Raw genomic sequence first — 21558 nt, forward strand, 5'->3', positions numbered from 1 at the left:
TTAATAGTAGGATAGACTCCTGAAGGATACAATTGATGACCTCACTCTGTTGTCCTTTTATCTGTACTCTTTGTCTCCTGATGGTTAATCGATTTGAGATCCAGTTTTGTGGATTACCTCTGGTGTCCAGGACTTCTAGTTTCAAAATTAATCTTTGATGTAGGATGACTGTATCGAATGCTTTTTGAAATTATGTTGTATACTTTGCTTTTGTCAACTATTGCTTGTTCAAACTGGTTTGTCAAGATCTTGCTCTTATAAACCTAAGCTGGCTGTTATTTAGTATGTTATTTTCATATAGATACTTTTCTAATTTATTTCTTATTATAGTTTCTATAATTTTATATGGCACAGAAGTAAGACTTATTGGTCTGTAATTACTAGGATCCATTTTGTCTTCCGTCACATTTGTAACTTTCCAGTCCTCTGGTACGTCTCCTTTCTGAAGTGACTACTCAGATTTACTTAAGGGTTTATAAGTGAAGTCTTTCTTTACTTTCAGTACAACTGGTAAAACCCCATAAGGTCTGGAGGTTTTATTGATCTGCAAAGTATTGAGGACCTGAAGCATATCTGACTTTACTATTTTAAAATCTTGGAACTCGGAGCTGTTTTTTGCTTCTACCTGAAGCCTTCCATATCTTTCTTTCTTTATGAATATTTCTCTTAAATATGTATTTAGTTCTTTTGTTATTTCCTTCTCATTTTCAATGGTTTATCCTTGTGCATCTCTGATGTTTCTTAAATTTTCCAAAGTGCTGCCAGTCTCTTTTAGATTATGGTCAAGCACTTTCAAGATATTTTTGTCCAGTTTAGAGTTGTCAGTCGACCTGATTCTCTTTATATTGGGATGTGGGGAAAAGAATGTAATCGCCAAAAAGGCCACATGGATATGAAGATAACAGACGGTAGATGGGTTTGAATTTGACCCTGGTTTCCTAAATGTGTGAGGAATAAGTAAAAACCACTCTGCCAGCCCATTTGTAAATGTATTTCAGAATGTTTCGGGCAAAGAACTTATGCAAATACTAAAACTATTATAAGGTTTAAACTTAATAGAGCATACTTTGAATAGGTGCAGCAAAGTCTAAAAAGCATAAGCTGGAATAAGCTTTTAAATGCAGAAACAGTTGAGGAAAAGAAAGATAACCCATGGAGATTCTTTCAGCGTTTTAATCGTATAAGAACTGTTAAGGAGAGGGTGCAGAGTATTAAAAAGGGTAAAGTTGAGCAACAGTATACAGAAAGTGAAACAGCAAATGCACTAAACTTGTTTTTTTTCTGTGGTTTACACGTATGAAGAAGTTGATAATCTCCCAGCTGTTACAGAGAATAAAAAAGAGATACTTAGTGATATGGAAATTATAGAGAGAGCTGTGCAGTTTGGATTAGGAAGTCTGAAATCAAATTTTTCACCAGGACCAGGTTACAGGTTTGGGAGTACATCTTTCTATATATATATAAAATCCAATGTCTGTATGTAAGAGAACTACTTAACGAAATTACTAGACTTTGCTTGAACATTCCAGTTGATTTTGCAACTCCTCTCATCGCGCTATGTATCAAAGTTCGCTTGCAGTACTGATTTATTTGCATGAATCCGAGACACACACAGGTGGCCGAGGGGAGGGGACGGGGCCCTCCTCACTCACGCGTCTGCCGAGGCGAGCACCTTACCTCCACTTAGTGAGTGAACGAGAGAATTACTTAATGGATTTAGATCGGGTTTTTTTCAGTAATTTTCTTGAACATTCCGATTGATTTTGTGACTTCTCTCATCGTGCTGAGAATCATAGTTCACTTTCAGGAGCAATATTTTCATGCTAATCCAAAACAGAGGCTGTGGGCTGAGGGGAGGGGGAAGAGTGATGTCAGGCAGGGTCCTCCTCACTGTCCTGTTTCACTAATAAGCCGGCGGAGCTGCGGAGGATGGCTAGTGCAGTATATGAGACTTTTGCATACACTTTGAGAAAATCTCTGCACACTTAGGAAATTCCTAAGGACTGGCCCATAGAATGTATTGCGCTATTACATAAAAATTAAAATGGTGATTTGGTAGATCCAAGTAATCATAGTTCTTTAAGCATGGCTTGCGTCACTGTTTAATTTTGTTTTTGCGGTAATTATTAAGGAAAGGATTGAGCAGCATATGTCAGGAACAGATGTATCAATGAGCATTCAGCATGGGTTCAGAATAGGGAGGTCGTGCTTCACTAATATGGAATTCTAGGAGGAAGCAACAAAAGGATATGATCAAAGTGGAGCAGATGATATTATTTATCTGAACTTTCAGAAAACATTTGATAAGGTGCCACATGAGAGGTTGGGCATCAAAGTAAAAGAAGTGGGAGTTCAGGGTGATGTGTGTAGATGGTTGCAGAATTGGCTCAGACACAAGAAACAGAGAGTGATGGTGTGAGGAACCTCATCAGAATTGGTTGACGTTAAGAGTGGTGTCCCACAGGGGTCAGTGCTAGGGCCGCTGCTATTTTTAATATATTGTGATGTGTGGGTCTGAGGTTTGCACAAGAAAGAAGGAGGTGAGTCCAGGTTCCTGAGAAAATCAGCTTTATTGTTGTGAAGAAGGGAACAGTCTCATGCATTTTATTCAAATGGGAGTTGTCACATCAGTACACAAATACAGCAAGTAAGCAGGGATGTTGTCAGTCATCGTGCATTTCTTCCCATCCTCTGATTAAAAGAATAGATAGCCTTCCTCGGAGAGAAGACAGAAAATGAGAATACGGCCAGGTCAGTGGACGATTTTAAATGTTCCCCACGTCAACTGTTGGGCGACAGACATGTTACGCGGCGAGTCTGCGAACTTGCAGTTGAACCACCTTGCTTGTTTCAGCACACAGCACAGTTGAAGCGGGGGTTGTTGAGCACCCGTTTTGCCAGAGTCTTAAAAATCTAACAATATATAAATGATTTGGATAGAATTACAAGTAACAAGCTGGTTAAGTTTGCAGATGATACCACGATAGGTGGATTAGCAGATAATTTCGAATCTAGTTGAATCATTACAGAAGGACTTGGACAGCATACAGGCTTGGACAGATTTGTTGGCAGATGGCATTTATCCATCCATCCATCCATCCATCCTCTTCCGCTTATCCGAGGTCGGGTCGCGGGGGCAGCAGCTTGAGCAGAGATGCCCAGACTTCCCTCTTCCCGGCCACTTCTTCTAGCTCTTCCGGGAGAATCCCAAAGCATTCCAAGGCCAGCCGGGAGACGTAGTCCCTCCAGCTTGTCCTGGGTCTTCCCCGGGGCCTCCTCCCAGTTGGACGTGCCCGGAACACCTCACCAGGGAGGCGTCTAGGAGGCATCCTGATCAGATGCCCGAGCCACCTCATCTGACTCCTGTCGATGCGGAGGAGCAGCGGCTCTACTCTGAGCCCCTCCCGGATGACTGAGCTTCTCACCCTATCTTTAAGGAAGAGCCCAGACACCCTGCAGAGGAAACTCATTTCAGCCGCTTGTATTCGCGATCTCGTTCTTTCGGTCACTACCCATAGCTCATGACCATAGGTGAGGGTAGGAACATAGATCGACTGGTAAATTGAGAGCTTTGCCTTACGGCTCAGCTCCTTTTTCACCACGACAGACCGATGCAGAGCCCACATCACTGCGGACGCTGCACCGATCCGCCTGTCGATCTCACGCTCCATTCTTCCCTCACTCGTGAACAACACCCCGAGATACTTGAACTCCTCCACTTGGGGCAGGATCTCGCTCCCAACCCTGAGAGGGCACTCCACCCTTTTCCGGCTGAGGACCATGGTCTCGGATTTGGAGGTGCTGATTCCCATCCCAGCCACTTCACACTCAGCTGCGAACCGATCCAGAGAGAGCTGAAGATCACGGCCTGATGAAGCTAACAGGACAACATCATCTGCAAAAAGCAGTGACCCAATCCTGAGTCCACCAAACCGGACACCCTCAACACCCTGGCTGTGCCTAGAAATTCTGTCCATAAAAGTTATGAACAGAATCTGTGACAAAGGGCAGCCGTGGCAGAGTCCAACTCTCACCTGGAAACGGGTTTGACATACTGCCGGCAATGCAGACCAAGCTCTGGCACTGATCGTACAGGGACTGAACAGCCCTTATCAGGGGGTCCGGTACCCCATACTCCCGGAGCACCCCCCACAGGATTCCCTGAGGGACACGGTCGAACGCCTTTTCCAAGTCCACAAAACACATGTAGACTGGTTGGGCGAACTCCCATGCACCCTCCAGGATTCTTCTAAGGGTGTAGAGCTGGTCCACTGTTCCGCGACCAGGACGAAAACCACACTGTTCCTCCTGAATCCGAGGTTCAACTATCTGACGGACCCTCCTCTCCAGAACCCCCGAATAGAATTTTCCAGGGAGGCTGAGGAGTGTGATCCCTCTTTCTTAAAGAGGGGGACCACCACCCCGGTCTGCCAATCCAGAGGCACTGTCCCTGATGTCCATGCGATGTTGCAGAGACGTGTCAACCAAGACAGCCCTACAACATCCAGAGCCTTGAGGAACTCCGGGCGTATCTCATCCACCCCTAGGGCCCTGCCACCACACGTTTGGGCCTACCAGGCCTGACCAGCATCCTCCCCCACCATTGAAGCCAACTCACCACCAGGTGGTGATCAGTTGACAGCTCCGCCCCTCTCTTCACCCGAGTGTCCAAGACATGTGGCCGCAAGTCCGAAGACACGACCACAAAGTCGATCATCGAACTGAGGCCTAGGGTGTCCTGGTGCCAAGTGCACATATGAACACCCCTATGCTTGAACATGGTGTTCGTTATGGACAATCCGTGACAAGCACAGAAGTCTAATAACAAAACATTTGTTTTGATTTGTTGGCAGACGGCTTTTAATGTAAGTAAATGTAACGTTTAACACATAGGAAATAAAAATGTTAGGTTTGAATACATATTGAAGGTCATCAAGGCCTCAGCTAGAGTCCTGTGTGCAGTTTTGTTCTCCTGGCTACAGAAAGTACATAGCAGCACTAGAAAACGTTAAGAGAAGAGCAACTAGGCTGATTCCAGGGCTACAGGGGTTGAATTATGAGGAAAGATTAAAAGAGCTGATCCTTTACAGTTTATGCAAAAGAAGATTAAGAGGAGACATGATAGAAGTGTTTAAAATTATGAAAGGGATTCATTGGTTGAATATTGTCTGTTATTATAAAAGTTTGTAAATGTGTTAAAGGCAGACTTTACACAATTGATAGAAAGAGACCTATAAACACATGTAATAAATAACCAGGTAGAGTAGTAGAGAGTAGAACTTTATGGGCCTTCAAAACTCGAGCTGAGGTTATTTTGAAGAAATTAATTGAATACTGTTTTCAAGCCTTGTGGAGCTGAATGATCTGTTCTAATCAAAATTGTTTTAATTTTCTAATATTTAAAACTATAGTGGAATATACACAAAAACATTTTAAATTAGCTAATTAAAGTGTCAAAAATGTAATAGGTAAATAGGGGAGTATGATTGGGCTAAGACCAACTGACAAAGAAAAGGAAAATAAAGCTCCTCCTCCCCCAGATTCCATCTTTCCTTGGCTGCACTGGTTACCCCACTTCTCACTGTCATCCTTTCAGGTAATGAACATGTAAATCTACACAATTCTGAATTCAGCATTGCTAATAACAGGTCTAGAGCATGGTCCTGTTTCTACACTAGAAGACATAGGCTGATCAAATGCACCAAGAAGGGAAAGAAAATGAGAAAGACGAATTAACAAGCTGCCAGTCACAAAGATGGTACAGAAAGCCTCCACAGCACCTCTAGCAAGACCGTCTCTGATTTTGACATGGAAGTTATTCTCAGGTTTGGGTGTCCTATAGCTAAATGCTCCGCTTCTAATGGGACTTCTATTTTTCTTTTGGATATTAGAAAGGTCTACGTCTTGTAATGATATGAGAAATAATATGTTCCATAAGTATGTAGAGGCTGATACAGAATATTTCATATTTGGATCCTTAAATTTGCTTCTGTGGCAGAAATTGGGTTCTAAAATAGAGCTGGTTTCAATAAGACTATGGGGATGCACTACCAGTCAAAAGTCTTAGAACATCTCAGTTTTGACAGTTTTACTTCATATTTAATCAGTTGAAATGAAATGAATGACCTAAAATGTTGTAAAGATAAGCAGTAAACCACCAGGAGTTTAAATTTAATGCCTAGGTTAGCAAAAACAAAAAACGTAGAACCTAAGAAGCACACATTTTGAGGAGTCCTAGTGGCAGACTGCCACACCAAGAATAACTCCAGGGAAGTCAAAAGGAAACAAAATGACACTTTTTTAAGATAAATACTCAAGTATAAATCAAAGTGCAGTAGAACCAAGGAGTATAAAGTAAATGGCAAACCAAGAGCTGGAGGAAGAGAGGCTGTCTGCCTGAGTCTCCTTAAACATGTCTCAAAGTCCTATCTCATGTTTCTTCCATTTTCTTTCTTTCTTTCTTTCTTTCTTTCTTTCTTTCTTTCTTTCTTTCATCACCAGTGTCTCTTCCATCAGCCAATGAACCTTCACCTTAAACTCTTCTCCTGATTGCAGGCTGCCTTTCACATCCAAGGTTGTCCTGCTGTTGTTAAAGAGAATCCATACAAGAGCTCCTTGTTGTGACTGCTTGTGGCCTTGCACCCTTGACAGTACCAGCCTGATCCAGTACATTCTTTTTTTTTTTTTAATTTTGTAGTCTCTAGTAGCCAGATGGGTTTCACAGCTCTGGTGTTCTTTCCATGCCCTCATCCTCTGTTTGCTGTAACAACTCACCCACTAATTCCTTTACCAGGGTACTCAGCTCACATAGAGGGCGAATGGCCCCAAAGAAGGAACCTGTGTTATTGTGCAGATAGTGCAAATAGTTCATAAAGTGGCTCAGGTTGTGCAATATTACAACTGCAATGCAAGTTTACAGTGAGGTTCTACTGGGAGCACTTGATGGACTGATTGAGTGCATTTATAGCTCCTGGGATGAAGCTGTTTCTGCACCACGAGGTTCATGCAGGAAGGGCTCTGAAGCGTTTGCCAAATGGGAGAAGTTCAAATAGACTGTGCACATGGCAGAGGCAGCATGTATTATAAGCTGTATCCTGATAATCCTCTTCACTCTCGACACAATATGCCGTATAGTTTTCTGATCAGCTGCTGTAGAGCTGTGATTCCACACTCAGATACAGTGGGTTAAAATCCTCTGAGTGGTGCATTGAGAGTAACAACACTAAAGAAGCTATGGTATTTAGAATAGTTTGGCAATTTTGTGGACCACTATATTGTTACAGGTTGATTACAATCAGATACCTTAAATTTATAAATGATATGCAGTTAATTGCAGTGTATTTGATAAAGCCGCGTCAGGGATGTGAATCTAAAAAATAAAGGGAAACCACACAGGAACAATAGCACTGCTTTGACGCTGGGTGCCACTGGTTTGCAAAACCAAGCAGAGAACTTGGCGTACGCACAGGGACTGAGCTGGCGTGAAAATGTGCATGGCTTTACAGCAAGTTTAGTTTTTATACAACAACAACAACAACATTTATTTATATAGCACATTTTCATACAAAAAGTAGCTCAAAGTGCCTTACATAGTGAAGAAAAGAAGAATAAAAGACAAATAAGAAATTAAAATAAGACAACCTTAGTTAACATAAAAAGGAGTAAGGTCCGATGGCAAGGGTGGACAGAAAAAACAAAAAAAAACTCCAGAAGGCTGGAGAAAAAAATAAAATCTGTAGGGGTTCCAGGCCACGAGACCGCCCAGTCCCCTTTGGGCATTCTACCTAACATAAATGAAATAGTCCTCTTTGTAGTTAGGGTTCTCACGGAGTCACTTGATGCTGATGGTTATACAGACTTCTGGCTTTTAATCCATCCATCATTGTTGGAACATCATGGTGCTTTGGGTAGATGGTGGTGGCACAAGCCACCACCAATAGGACACCGGAAAAGGAAACAGAAGAGAGAGTAGGGGTTAGTACAAATTTTGAATGAATAGTTATTATAATGAATTGGATATACAGAGTGTCAGGATTAAATTACAGTGAAGTTATGAGAAGGCCATGTTAAAGTAATGTGTTTTCAGTAGTTTTTTAAAGTGCTCCACTGTATTAGCCTGGCGAATTCCTACTGGCAGGCTATTCCAGATTTTAGGTGCATAACAACAGAAGGCCGCCTCACCACTTCTTTTAAGTTTTGCTCTTGGAATTCTAAGGAGACACTCAGTTGAGGATCTGAGGTTGCGATTTGGAATATAAGGTGTCAGACATTCCGATATATAAGACGGGGCGAGATTATTTAAAGCTTTATAAACCATAAGCAGAATTTTAAAGTCAATTCTGAATGACACAGGTAACCAGTGTAGTGACATCAAAACTGGAGAAATGTGTTCGGATTTTCTTTTCCTGGTAAGGATTCTAGCAGCTGCATTCTGCACTAACTGCAAACGATTGATGTCTTTTTTGGGTAGTCCTGAGAGGAGTGCATTACAGTAATCTAGTCGACTAAAGACAAACGCATGAACTAATTTCTCTGCATCTTTCGATGATATAAGAGGTCTAACTTTTGCTATGTTCCTTAGGTGAAAAAATGCTGTCCTAGTGATTTTATTAATATGCGATTTAAAATTCAGATTACAATCAACGGTTACCCCTAAGCTTTTTACTTCGGATTTGACTTTTAATCCTAATGCATCCAGTTTATTTCTAATAGCCTCACTGTATCCATTATTGCCAATCACTAAGATTTCGGTTTTTTCTTTATTTAATTTGAGAAAGTTACTATTCATCCATTCTGAGATACAGGTTAGACATTGTGTTAGCGAATCAAGAGATTTAGGGTCATCAGGTGCTATTGATACATACAGCTGTGTGTCATCAGCATAGCTGTGGTAGCTCACGTTATGTCCCGAGATAATCTGACCTAATGGAAGCATGTAGATTGAGAAGAGCAGCGGACCCAGGATAGAGCCTTGTGGAACACCATATAGAATATCATGTGTCTTTGAGTTATAATTACCACAACTAACAAAGAATTTTCTCCCTGCCAGGTAGGATTCAAACCAGTTTAAGACACTGCCAGAGAGGCCCACCCATTGACTAAGGCGATTCTTAAGAATATTATGATCAATAGTGTCAAATGCGGCACTCAAATCTAAGAGGATGAGAACAGATAAATGGCCTCTGTCTGCATTTACCCGCAAGTCATTTACTACTTTAACGAGTGCAGTTTCTGTGCTGTGATTTGTTCTAAAACCTGACTGAAATTTATCAAGAATAGCATGTTTATTGAGGTGCTCATTTAACTGCATAATGACTGCCTTCTCTAGAATTTTACTTAAGAAAGGCAGGTTAGAGATGGGTCTATAATTTTCAAGAGAAGAGGGGTCGAGATTATTTTTCTTAAGTAGGGGTTTAACTACTGCAGTCTTAAGACAGTCTGGGAAGACCCCCGTATCTAATGACGAATTTACTATGTCAAGAACATTATCAATAAGCACACCCGATACTTCTTTGAAAAAATCTGTTGGTATTGGGTCAAGGGCACAGGTGGATGGTTTCATTTGAGAAATTATTTTATGCAAATCAGGTAAATCTATCCTAGTGAAAGACTTTAATTTATTTATTATGGAGTACTGGGGTTTCGGGGGATCCTTAGTGTTGGGGAGATATACTATGTTATTTCTAATATCATTAATTTTTTGATTGAAAAATACAGCGATAGCCTCACAGGTTTTACTGGAAGTACTTAGGAGGCATTCCTTTGAGTTACCTGGGTTTAACAGATGATCAATTGTCGAAAATAAGACTCTGGGATTACTAGCATTGTTATTTATAAGCTTAGAGAAATAGCAGCGCCTCTCAAGACGGACTGTGTTATTGTATTCTGTTATTTTAACTTTTAATATCTCATAGTCAATAGTTAGTTTAGTCTTCCTCCATTTACGCTCAGCTCTACGGCATGTTCTCTTTAAATCAGACACTCTTTGGGTCTTCCAAGGTATAACAATGCTAGAAGATTTTTTAACTGTCTTTTCAGGTGCAACTATGTCAACAGCAGCCCTCACTTTAGTATTAAATCTTTCCACCTTACTATTTACATTCTCCTCGCTATTATAGTTGGCACTATAAACGGACTGATTGGTTAGAATGTTTGTAAGTTTTAAAGTTGCTGATGAGTCAAAGAAGCGTTTTTTAACAATATGCTTCTCATGAGTGTTTTCTATCATTATTTCTATATTAAAAAGTAGAAGAAAATGGTCTGAAAGACCCGTATCAATGACCTGCTTTATATCAACTTTTAGTCCTTTAGTAATCACTAAGTCTAACGTATGACCTGCTTTATGTGTAGGCTGATTAACGAGCTGTCTCAAATCAAAAGAGTCCAGGAGGTTCATAAATTCTTTTACTTTTTGGTCACATTGATTATCTACATGAAAATTAAAGTCGCCGACTATTAAGAGTGCGTCATAGTTCGTAATTAAGATTGACATCAAGTCAGAGAATTCCTCAAAGAAAGACGCGTTGAATTTAGGAGGTCTATACACGGATAATACTAGAACGTGAGAAACTCCCTGAATAACAATGGCGAGATACTCAAAAGACTTGAACTTACCAAAACTGATATTTTTACATTTTAACCTGCTAGAGTAAATGTTTGCTAGCCCTCCACCTCTCTTTCCTTGGCGATCAGCACGAGTAAAACTGTAATCCGGAGGCGCAGATTCGATTAAAACAGCTGCGCCATCTGAGCTAAGCCACGTTTCACTTAGTGCAATAAAATCTATTTTTTTTTCACTAATAATGTCGTTGATAAAAAACGTCTTGTTAGTTAAAGCTCTAATATTTAATAGTGCCATATTCAATGTTTCGGAAGAGCAGAGATGAATACTATGTGCGTTATTGATATAGGGAACAGGAATTAAGTTATTTTTATTAGTGCCGCTCTGTGTGTATTTTTTATTTAATCTATGATCTGTTTTTACAGTTTTAATACATTGTTCATCTAAAGTAGTAACTTTAATTAAATTATTGGCGTTTATGCCGTATTGCCTAGATTTTCTATGTGCATTAAGATTGGTTATTACAGTATTTATGTTGCGCACTTTTATGGAAGATTTTTTTAAACAATTATCATGACCAAACACAGGAGTGGCATTTCGGAAGGGGTTAAAAGCAGAGATAGATAGTCAAGATAAACGAATTACCTTCGATATGTTTTCGGAGAGGACCCGGGCGCCGAAGCTGTTCGGATGCAGGCCATCTCGCTTGAAGAAACGCGGTCTTTCCCAAAAGAGGTCCCAGTTGTTAATGAACCCGATGTCTTGATTCTTGCAGAAGCCCTGCAGCCAGTTGTTTAAACCAAGCAGACGACTGTAATACTCGTTTGATCGTCTGACGAGAGGGAGTGGACCCGAGATGAATATCTTTGCCGATGGGGTCCTCTCCTTTGTGTCTTTAATTAATGCAGTGAAGTCTGCCTTGAGGATCTCCGACTGTCGGTGCCTTATGTCGTTTACGCCAGCATGTATAACAATGGCTCCAACTGCCCTGTTCTTGTAGATCGCCGGTGCACGTCTCGTCACATCTCGGACGCGAGCACCGGGAAAACAAGAAACAAAAGATTTTCTATTAGGGCAAGTGATATTGAGGTTCCTAACAATAGAATCACCTACCACAATTACATCACCAGGAGCTGAAGGCGAACTGGGGACGCTTAGAGGGTCAAACCGGTTCTGGGTTACGATGCTTGCCTGTGCCGATGGAGGTGTTCTGGCCTTGAACCCCCGCCTGCATAGCTGAAATACACCGAGGTCATCATCGGTGTCGCTCCTACGAGGCGCGGGGGTGATGTGTGCGTGCACACCGTTTATACATGAGGCCCCTAGTGTTCAAATGTGCTTGAGTTAAAATATAAAAGAAAAACATCGTTGCCAAAAACTACTCTGAAAAGTATAAGTTTTCCAGAAATTTCCTTAAGAACAAGTAATGGAGTAAACCTCTGTGTGTGTCTTGTCTTTTGTCACCAGGAAACCCTGTATTTTAAAACTGGATGTGTTTCTGTTTCAATTTAGGCAGCTCATAGTGAATACATTTTCATGGGCATTGGTAGCTACATACAGTCATATGGAAAAGTTTGGGAACCCTGAGCCTGCATAATAATTTACTTTCAACAAAAAAGATAACAGTGGTAAAGTGGCTTTCATTTCCTGAACATCTGAGTACTGGGGTGTTTTCCGAACAAAGATGTTTAGTGAAGCAGTATTTAGTTGTATGAAATTAAATCAAATGTGAAAAACTGGCTGTGCAAAAGTGTGGGTCCCCTTGTAATTTTGCTGATTTGAATGCATGTAACTACTCAATACTGATTACTTGTAACACCAAATTGGTTGGATTAGCTCATTAAGCCTTGAACTTCACAGACAGGTGTGTCCAATCATGAGAAAAGGTATTTAAGGTGGTCAATTGCAAGTTGTGCTTCCCTTTGACTCTCCTCTGAAGAGTCACAGCATGGGATCCTCAAAGCAACTCTCAAAAGATCTGAACACAAAGATTGTTCAGTCTCCTGGTTTAGGGGAAGGCTACAAAAAGCTATGTCAGAGGTTTAAACTGTCAGTTTCAACTGTAAGGAATGGAATCAGGAAATGGAAGGCCACAGGCACAGTTGCTGTTAAACCCAGCAGGTCTGGCAGGCCAAAAAAAATACTGGAGCGGCATATGCGAAGGATTGTGAGAATGGTTACAGACAACCCACAGATCACCTCCAAAGACCTGCAAGAACATCTTGCCGCAGATGATGTATCTGTACATCATTCTACAATTCAGCACAGTGTGCACAAAGAACATCTTTATGTGATGAGAAAGAAGCCCTTTCTGCACTCACACCACAAATAGAGTCACTTGTTGTATACAAATGCTCATTTAGACAAGCCAGATTCATTTTGGAACAAAGTGCTTTGGACTGATGAGACAAAAATTGAGTTATTTGGTCATAACAAAAAGAACTTTGCATGGTGGATAAAGAATACCGCATTCCAAGAAAAACACCTGCTACCTACTGTCAAATTTGGTGGGGGTTCCATCATGCTGTGGGGCTGTGTGGCTAGTTCAGGGACTGGGACCCTTGCTAAAGTCGAAGGTCGAATGAATTCAAACCAATATCAACAAATTCTTCAGGATAATGTTCAAGCATCAGTCACAAAGTTGAAGTTACGCAGGGGTTGGATATTCCAACAAGACAATGACCCAAAACATAGTTCAAAGTCTACAAAGGCATTAATGCAGAGGGAGAAGTACAATGTTCTGGAATGGCCGTCACAATACCCTGACTTGAATATCATTGAAAATCTATGGGATGATTTGAAGCAGGCTGTCCATGCTTGGCAGTCATCAAATTGAGCTGAACTGGAGAGATTTTGTATGGAAGAATGGTCAGAAATACCTCCATCCAGAATCCAGACACTCACCAAAGGCTATAGGAGGCGTCTAGAGGCTGTTATATTTACAAAAGGAGGCTCAACTAAGTATTGATGTAATATCTCTGTTGGGGTGCCCCAATTTATGCACCTGTCTAATTTTGTTATGCTGCATATTGCATATTTTCTGTTAATCCAATAAACTTAATGTCACTGCTAAAATACTACTGTTTCCATAAGGCATGTCATATATTAAAAGGAAGTTGCTACTTTGAAAGCTCAGCCAATGATACACAAAAATCTAAAGAATTAAGAGGGGTTCCCAAACTTTTTCATATGTCTGTAATTTGCTTTAACGCTTACATTTTTATTACTGTATTTTCCTAGATGGTGATGCCAGGGTGGGATCAGTGATTTGATGTCAGTTTTACTGACATAGGGGACTCAGATAGAAGGCAGTTCAAACATAGCATGTTCTTGTCTAAGCTAAAATTATGGCGGCAGAGTTTTAATGAAAATACTGGCAACTATGCGTCCTCTAATGCACAGTATGCAAATATTGTGAAAATGAAAATTGCGAACTCTATTTTCATTTTTAGCCCATTTTCATATTATTATAGTTTTTCAACATTTTCTTTTTTATTCATTTTTATTTTAGTTATCCTCGGTCTTTACCTGATCCACTGATAATCCCTTGTGATTTCATAACCTAGAAACATAACCTCAGCTTTATGGAATTCACAATTCTGTTTTATGAATAAATTATATTCTCTGAGCCATTAGGGCAGAGTGGTGGCTCTGTGGCTAGGGATCTGTGTTGGTATTTGGAAGGTTGCCGGTTTGAATCCTGTAAACACCAGAAGTGACGCTACTCTGTTGGGCCCTTGAGCAAAGCCCTTAACCTGTAGTTGCTTCATCCTGGGAATGACGTTAATATGCGTCCAGTCCTGCAAGCAGGTCCTCCAAGCGTACAGGGAAAACTTGGGGGTTGGTGGCAGGATTGGCACTCCAGCTACCGTAAAAAAAACCTCACACTGTTGCAGTGTGTTGCTGAGATGTCACCCGCTGTACTCGAGTCCCAATCCAGGGGATTCGCAGTGTGGTAGGAGCAGTAACAAGCTATTTGTGCATGTTCCCAACCTCTCTCTCGCTCTCTCTCTCTCTGAGTCTTTGCAACATTTCTCATTGTGAATGTGTCCAATTCATTCGAAAAATGAGTACGTCAGTAATGTATTCTAAATGTTATGAGCAGGGCCGGATTTATATGAAAAGAGGCCCTAGGCTATTCCACTTATGAGGCCCTTTCACCTTCCATTTTTAAGTTTGTAAATTACATGAGATATAATAAAATTTTGCTAACAATTTGAATGTAGGGCCCTCTTGATCTTGAGGCCCTAGGCTGAAGCCTAGTTAGCCTATAGGAAAATCCGGCCCTGGTTATGAGTTTGTGCCGAGATTACTGTGAATAATGAAACCAGTAGATTTAAAGGGCAATACAGAGGAAGGGTTCGGGAAGGCAGAAGTCAAAATATGTAAAGCTACTGTGATGAGCAACTAAGCATAAGTCTCAATTTCAGCAAAGTTAGGACAGATTATAAAATACCAATAAAAACATAAAGCTGTGATTTTTAAATCTGCTTTGACCTGAATTAAATCAAAACAGTAAAATGAGAAGAATTTAACGTATTCCCCATTGCAACGTTATTTATTTACCAGCTTCATTACCTGACAGGCAATAGAATAAATGTAATGATATTTCATATTTGATATCTCTTGCCTTACATGTACCTTCAGCGCACCTCCTGCATCTCAGGCTGTTTAGGTGCTTCTCAGACTGTCATTTCAAAGCGTGTTGCTCACCTCTTGTCCCCATTTTTGACTACTGCCAATGGTAGATGGGCTTGCCTTACCCAGTGTGAAAATATCATTCATCTTCTTACAAACACATCCCATCGTTGAAGGTGACTTTCAGCGTTCCTCTGATGCCTTTCCTTGGTACCCTAGTGTACCTCATCCTCTATCACCCAGCACTTCCTCCCTTGAGCAGCGCAATCAAAGCAAAATGGGCCAATCAGATTGCTCAGATGAACTGGACACACACACACATACAGACAGTAGCATTTTATTATATAGTAGATGTTTTAAAATACACGCTTATTTCCAAATTTGGTGCACACATCTCATTCCAAAAAATGCTTGTGTATTAAAGCAACATCCATGAAAGGCTGTTGTTGGTGATCAAGGAGAGGTTGCATTAGAACATTAATATATTTGGGATCATTATCTTCTTTAGAACATTAGAACAATCCAGACGAGGACAGGCCATTCAGCCCAACAAAGCTCGCCAGTCCTATCACTTATTTCTTCCAAAAACAAGTGTAGTTTTGAAAGTCCCTAAAGTCCTACTGTCCACCACACTACTTGGTAGTTTTATTCCATGTGTCTATCATTCTTTGTGTAAAGAAAAACTTCCTAATGTTTGTGCGAAATTTACCCTTAACAAGTTTCCAACTGTGTCCCTGTGTTCTTGATGAACTCATTTTAAAATAACAGTCTCAATCCACTGGACTAATTCCCTTCATAATTTTAATTACTTCAATCAGGTCTCCTCTTAATCTTCTTTTGCTTAAACTGTAAAGGCTCAGCTCTTTTAATCTTTCCTCATAATTCAACCCCTGTAGCCCTGGAATCACCATGTCACCATGTTGTGAAAAAGTGCATGATCATATAAACCTGCAGTTCAGGAACAGCATTTCTCTGAGCTCAGTTGCTGGAAAGTAAAGACTTTCACCCTCAAGAGTGTATAAAATGAATAACAGCTACCAGGAATCCAGAGATATCTCTGTTCGTACAAAAACCAATTGTGAATGTCTGTGCTCTTCTACCCTCTGGATTGCAATGCATTGTGTTAAAAACAGACATGCTCATGTGATAGATACAATCACAAGGGTCCGGAATATGTTAGAAAACCAAACACCACTTACCCCTGCCTAAGTTCAGCTAGTATTATGCATGAGAAATAGGATGGTTTATTTCTTCCTTTGCAGAGAGAACGCAATATCCATTGCTTCCATGAAAAATCTGAAAAGTTGACTTTACAGACCGCAGCACCCATTTCCACCATGCCTTATTCTGTTTCAGATTACCACATTGGGGCATGTTGTGGATGTTATTGACATTTTTGGATGCAGTGACAAACCCTCTATCTTTTTGAAAAAAACAACCCTGCCTCTACATGACTACTTGATGGTTTACTTGAGGTATTTTGTAAGTTTTAGAGCAAGATGCAGAGGACAGGAAAATATGGAAATTTTGATCCGCTGTGGCGACCCCTAATGGGAGCAGCCGAAAGACAGAGAAGAAGAAGAATTGGATATACTTTGCCGTGACTTCACTCTCTGGTTTGGAGAGCATGTACACCTTTTCTAAAGGAAGTGGGGCACCCAATAATAATTTGATGGGACAATGACATGCATAAACAGGTGGCAGTCGTAAAAATATTTTATTAAACATTTCCTTGTAGTTTTTGAATGATCAGGAGGAATGTGAAATGTGTTGTAATAAAGGACAATTCATTGCCTAATTAATTGTTGCATTATGACACTGGAACCATGGAAAACCTAAAATAAACTGTCAGTGAATGTATCCTTGAGAATTTAAGTCTTTCCTGATGTAGTATACCGATGTGTAAAGTAGTAGCAGAAATTAAATATTCTAAATGTCCTCACCCAATTGGTTTGCCATCAATTGAGAGAACGTTTTGCTAGAATTTAGGGGAACATGTGATGTTTTTGTAGCAGAGAGTTACCAGTAAAATTCCCTGCAGCTCTTGAATTGACCATTCTCATGAGTCTTTATTATAAATGATAACTGTACCATTAATGAGATTTCAAAGAGGGCTTGACTACATGTGCCCACCCTACCAACCCTGAACTGCTTGAAAATGCCTGCCTGTTAAACGAGGACGTCCTGACTTTATTTGTACAAGCACATTGTAGATTAGAAAATGAGATCATATATGTCATGCAACTTAATAAAATGAGCTCCTTCCCAGTCCATCTTGGCAGTGATCTCATCAGACCTGCCTCTACTGTAAAAAATCTTGGTGTCATTTTTGACTCCTCCCTCACTTATTCCGCCCACATAAATCACATTAAGAAACTTTCTTACTTTCACCTCCGTAACATATCCCGTGTTCGCTCCTTCCTCTCCTTCTCTAATGCTGAGAAACTTGTCCATGCTTTTATCACATCCTGCATCGATTATTGTAATTCCCTACTGGCAGGTGCCCCTTCTAATCTTATATCACAGCTCCAGCTTATTCAAAACTCAGCTGCAAGAGTCCTTACTCGAACCAGCAGCAGCGAGCACATCACACCCATCCTGCTCCGCCTTCACTGGCTCCCTGTGTCCTACAGAATCGAATATAAAATCCTACTAATAACCTACAAAGCTTTAAATAACCTCGCGCCAAACTACATCAGTGACCTTCTCCATCACTATGTGCCTGCCCGCCCACTAAGGTCCTCTGATTCTGGTAATCTTGTTGTGCCCGTCACTAATCTACACTCCATGGGTGACAGGGCCTTCAGCTGTATAGCGCCCAGACTCTGGAATGACCTACCAAAATTAATCAGGTCAGCTGACTCCATGAATTCTTTTAAAAAACAACTCAAAACTCATCTGTTCAGGAAGGCTTTTAGCTCTACTTGACTTTATTACCTTTCTCTCAGTTTACTTCTCTGTCAAGATGCTCATGTAACCTGTGTGTGTGTGCGAGACCATCAATTATGTTGTCTGTTTTTTTTTTTTTTCAGAATTTACTGTCTTAATCTTCTTTGTTTATTTATCTGGTTTGTACAATGCTATATACTGTATATTCTGCCGTTCTTTATTTATTCTGTAAGTGCCTTGAGCATGGGAAAGGCGCTATATAAATAAAATGTATTATTATTATTATTATTATGTAACTATGTGCTTTGTTCCGTGATAACAGTTTACATATGAGAAGTCTTTATTTCATGTGCTGTACTTAGGACTTTTAAAATGTTTAGCTAAATCGGGGCTTCATATAATGCTTAATTCAGAGGTGTGTTTCTAGAGTATACCATTTATCTAAAGCTGGTTGGTGAACATTAAAATATATTGAAATGTGTTATGTAGATTAGCCAAACTGATTAAAGGAAGCTGTCTGTTAGATTTCTTTAGTCTGCCATGATGCTTTGAAGAAAGCACATGGGAGCTTCACCTATAGGTGCCAATAACCAATGGCCATTTTTGATTTTCAGTAATATAATGAAGGCTCAAGACTCTTTTTTATTTAGTATTTTCCGCAACTTTGCTCAGCTGCTTTGGGCACTCTGCTGCCAAATGTCCAAGATGCCTCAATAAAAGCATCATTTTTCACTAACACGGTGTTGTGGTTCTTTTAAACTGAAGCTATTTTTTCCAGGGCTGTGGAGTCGGTAGATAAATCCTTCGACTTCGACTTCTTACTTTCTGGTATTTCTGACTCCAACTCCTCTGTGTTTAATATGCTAATGTATTTTCCATGTTGATTGAAGGAAGGCAACGTACACGTCATTTAACCACAGAACTACTGGCTAGGAAGCTGACTGTCTACCGTATTGGCCAGTTAAACAAAAGACAAGAACCCCTGAACACACATCAGGCCATAGCACACACCTCCACCTACATCATTACACTTGTTTACACTCAAATGAACTTGTTAGACACATTATATCTGAAATAAAATGAAAACACTTTTTGTAGTGTACCATAATCCAGATTACAATATGTGAATGTCAGGTTGTATAATAGCTCAGCTGAACTTCACACTAGTAGTAACACAACTATGCACTGGGCTTTATTCTTACATCAGAGAAGTACTTAATTATGACTATTGTTTGTGAAATGGGACATCTGAACTTGCTGTATTTTTAGGAGTCGGAGTCTGTCCAGTTTTGCCGACTCCTACCCCGACTCCTCGACTCCGACTCCACAGCCCTGTGTTTTTCCCACTTCCATGGGCTCTACATTGTTTTTCCTGTCTAGGCGAGTGTGAATAAAACATCGTTATTTCTGTAATTTCTCTATTTTCCATTCTGCTAGACAAGTAAACACTTTTTAGCACCAGCGCTATAATACCATCTGAAGTGTTACCCCCATGATGACTGGCCAGCTCATCCTTTATTTTGGGCGCTAAGCCTTTTTTAAATAAAGAAATCAACGTGGCTTCCCCTCACCCCAACCTCTGCAGCTAGCATTTGAAGTTAACTAAGTAGTTAGTTAATTTGTAAATAAGTATTCTCCCATTGACTTTGTTCTTTTATTAAATTCAGCTAGGCAACTCACTGCCACCTTGGAATAAACAGGCACATCAAATATCTTGCTGAATGACCTTTTGAGTGCATCTATCAAAAACAGCAGGAATGATTTGCACCATGCATTGTGAATGCCAAGTCAAGAGGTTTATCGTCAAGTTGAGATAATCAGAAAAGCAATGCACACCCTGTCAGATGGGTAGGTATTGGGCTACAAATAGAAAACTATACCAGTTAACGAAAACCCCACTTCTCTTTGGGTCACCATGCAGTGTTTTCAGTTCCCATGCATTAATATAGCTGGACGGGCACAATCTAATCACTGAGAAACTGCATTTAGCCCACCAACAATCTGTCATAGTAAGAACATAATTTCCCTTATTGGATTCTTTAGTTCTTTTCTTTCCCCTTACCTATACCTAATATCCTTACAAGAATGTCTCTGGACCTATTTTTGCTGACCAAGATTCTATTTTGTCAAATAATGGAAGTACAACAGACATAAGGAGTAAAAGACTATGAGGTGAAAATTGTAATTTCCTGACTTATGATTTTACAGTTCACATGTTCCTTCGTCTCTAAAAATGAGTTCAGTAAGGTACATGGTTTTGGAAGCCAAGGAATCTACTGGTTACTTTCATTGTTTGCTTCCATGTGGAAATTACTTTCTCTTGTGGCATCCTCTTTTTCTCCTACCATTTTGTTGATGGTTGTTTTGTCTAGTAATGGCACACCAACCCGCAACAAAAGTATCCTAAAATGGAGGCAACAGAAGCAAAAGGATTGCATCACAAAAATAATTTTTGATTAGTTAAAGTGTATCATTATTTGAAAATCCTATGTCTGTTAATCTTTTTGGCACTGAAATAAAAGCTACATCATATTTCATCCCATCCTCATTTTCTCACATCAGATCTTTTCTCTTTCAAGTCTCACAGCTTTGTCTTTTCCTTCCTAATTTTTAAATTTTCTAATTTCTGCTTTTTAAAAAAAAAATCTCCAATCAAATGCCTTCTATTTGCACTCTTTATTTATTTAGTTTTTAATGTGATGATTACTCATTTGGATTTTGTACAACCCTTCCTGACAGAGTCTTTAGCTGGAAACTCAGGAGTTGTTGTCCTGAAGTGGTAATTCAAGATTTTATCCTCATCAGACTTCTAGACTGTATCTTTATATGTATATTTTGTATATTTAAGGAGTTTTGATTTTCTATTGTGGTTGGAATAGCAACTCACTTGATCTGGCTGGGCACTCCATTGGCAGATTGATTCTTCACACAGTGAAGTTTCACTAGTGTCACCACCATTACCCTCCTAAAAGGTGTGCACCTTTTTTGTTTTGGAAGACACGCAGGCCACTGTGAATCTCCTTTATGCACTGATGTCAAACTGTGAAAGCATTTTTGCCTGGATGATATTTGATAGCGATTTTATCAAAAAGGGAGCCCACCATTCAAATTTAATAAAGAAGAATTGAGTAGCCAGTAAGAGTTTCTCAGATATTTTTCACTGCTTCTGCCCCTTGTGAATTTTCATGTGTTTCTGAAGATTGCCTATTTGTGAGAACTGTTTGCCGCATTCCATGCAGCAATATGGTTTCTCCCGAGTGTGGACTCTTTTGTGGACATGAAGGTTGCTGTTTTGAAAGAAACGTTTTCCACATTCAGAACAGCAATATGGCTTCTCCCCTGTGTGAATTCTTGAGTGGATTCGAAGCAGGTCAGTGGTTGAAAATCGCTTATTACAATTGAAACAACAAAATGGCTTCTCTCTAGTATGATGTCTGTTGTAAGAACATTGATTGCCACAGTCAGAAGAG

The 21558-nt window shown here is 40.1% G+C and overlaps 1 protein-coding gene across 1 annotated transcript in view; it reads right to left on the reverse strand.

The window, feature by feature from the left end:
* Positions 1–21558, reverse strand: part of LOC114666753 (zinc finger protein 721-like) — a 207283-nt gene that overhangs the window by 179026 nt on the left and 6699 nt on the right. Inside the window, exon 4 of the mRNA XM_051924990.1 lies at positions 21259–21522. Coding sequence (XP_051780950.1) covers positions 21259–21522 — 264 coding nt within the window. The remainder of the gene's footprint in view (positions 1–21258; positions 21523–21558) is intronic.

This window comes from Erpetoichthys calabaricus, chromosome 1, assembly GCF_900747795.2.
Source record: "Erpetoichthys calabaricus chromosome 1, fErpCal1.3, whole genome shotgun sequence".
Classification (NCBI taxonomy): domain Eukaryota; kingdom Metazoa; phylum Chordata; class Cladistia; order Polypteriformes; family Polypteridae; genus Erpetoichthys; species Erpetoichthys calabaricus.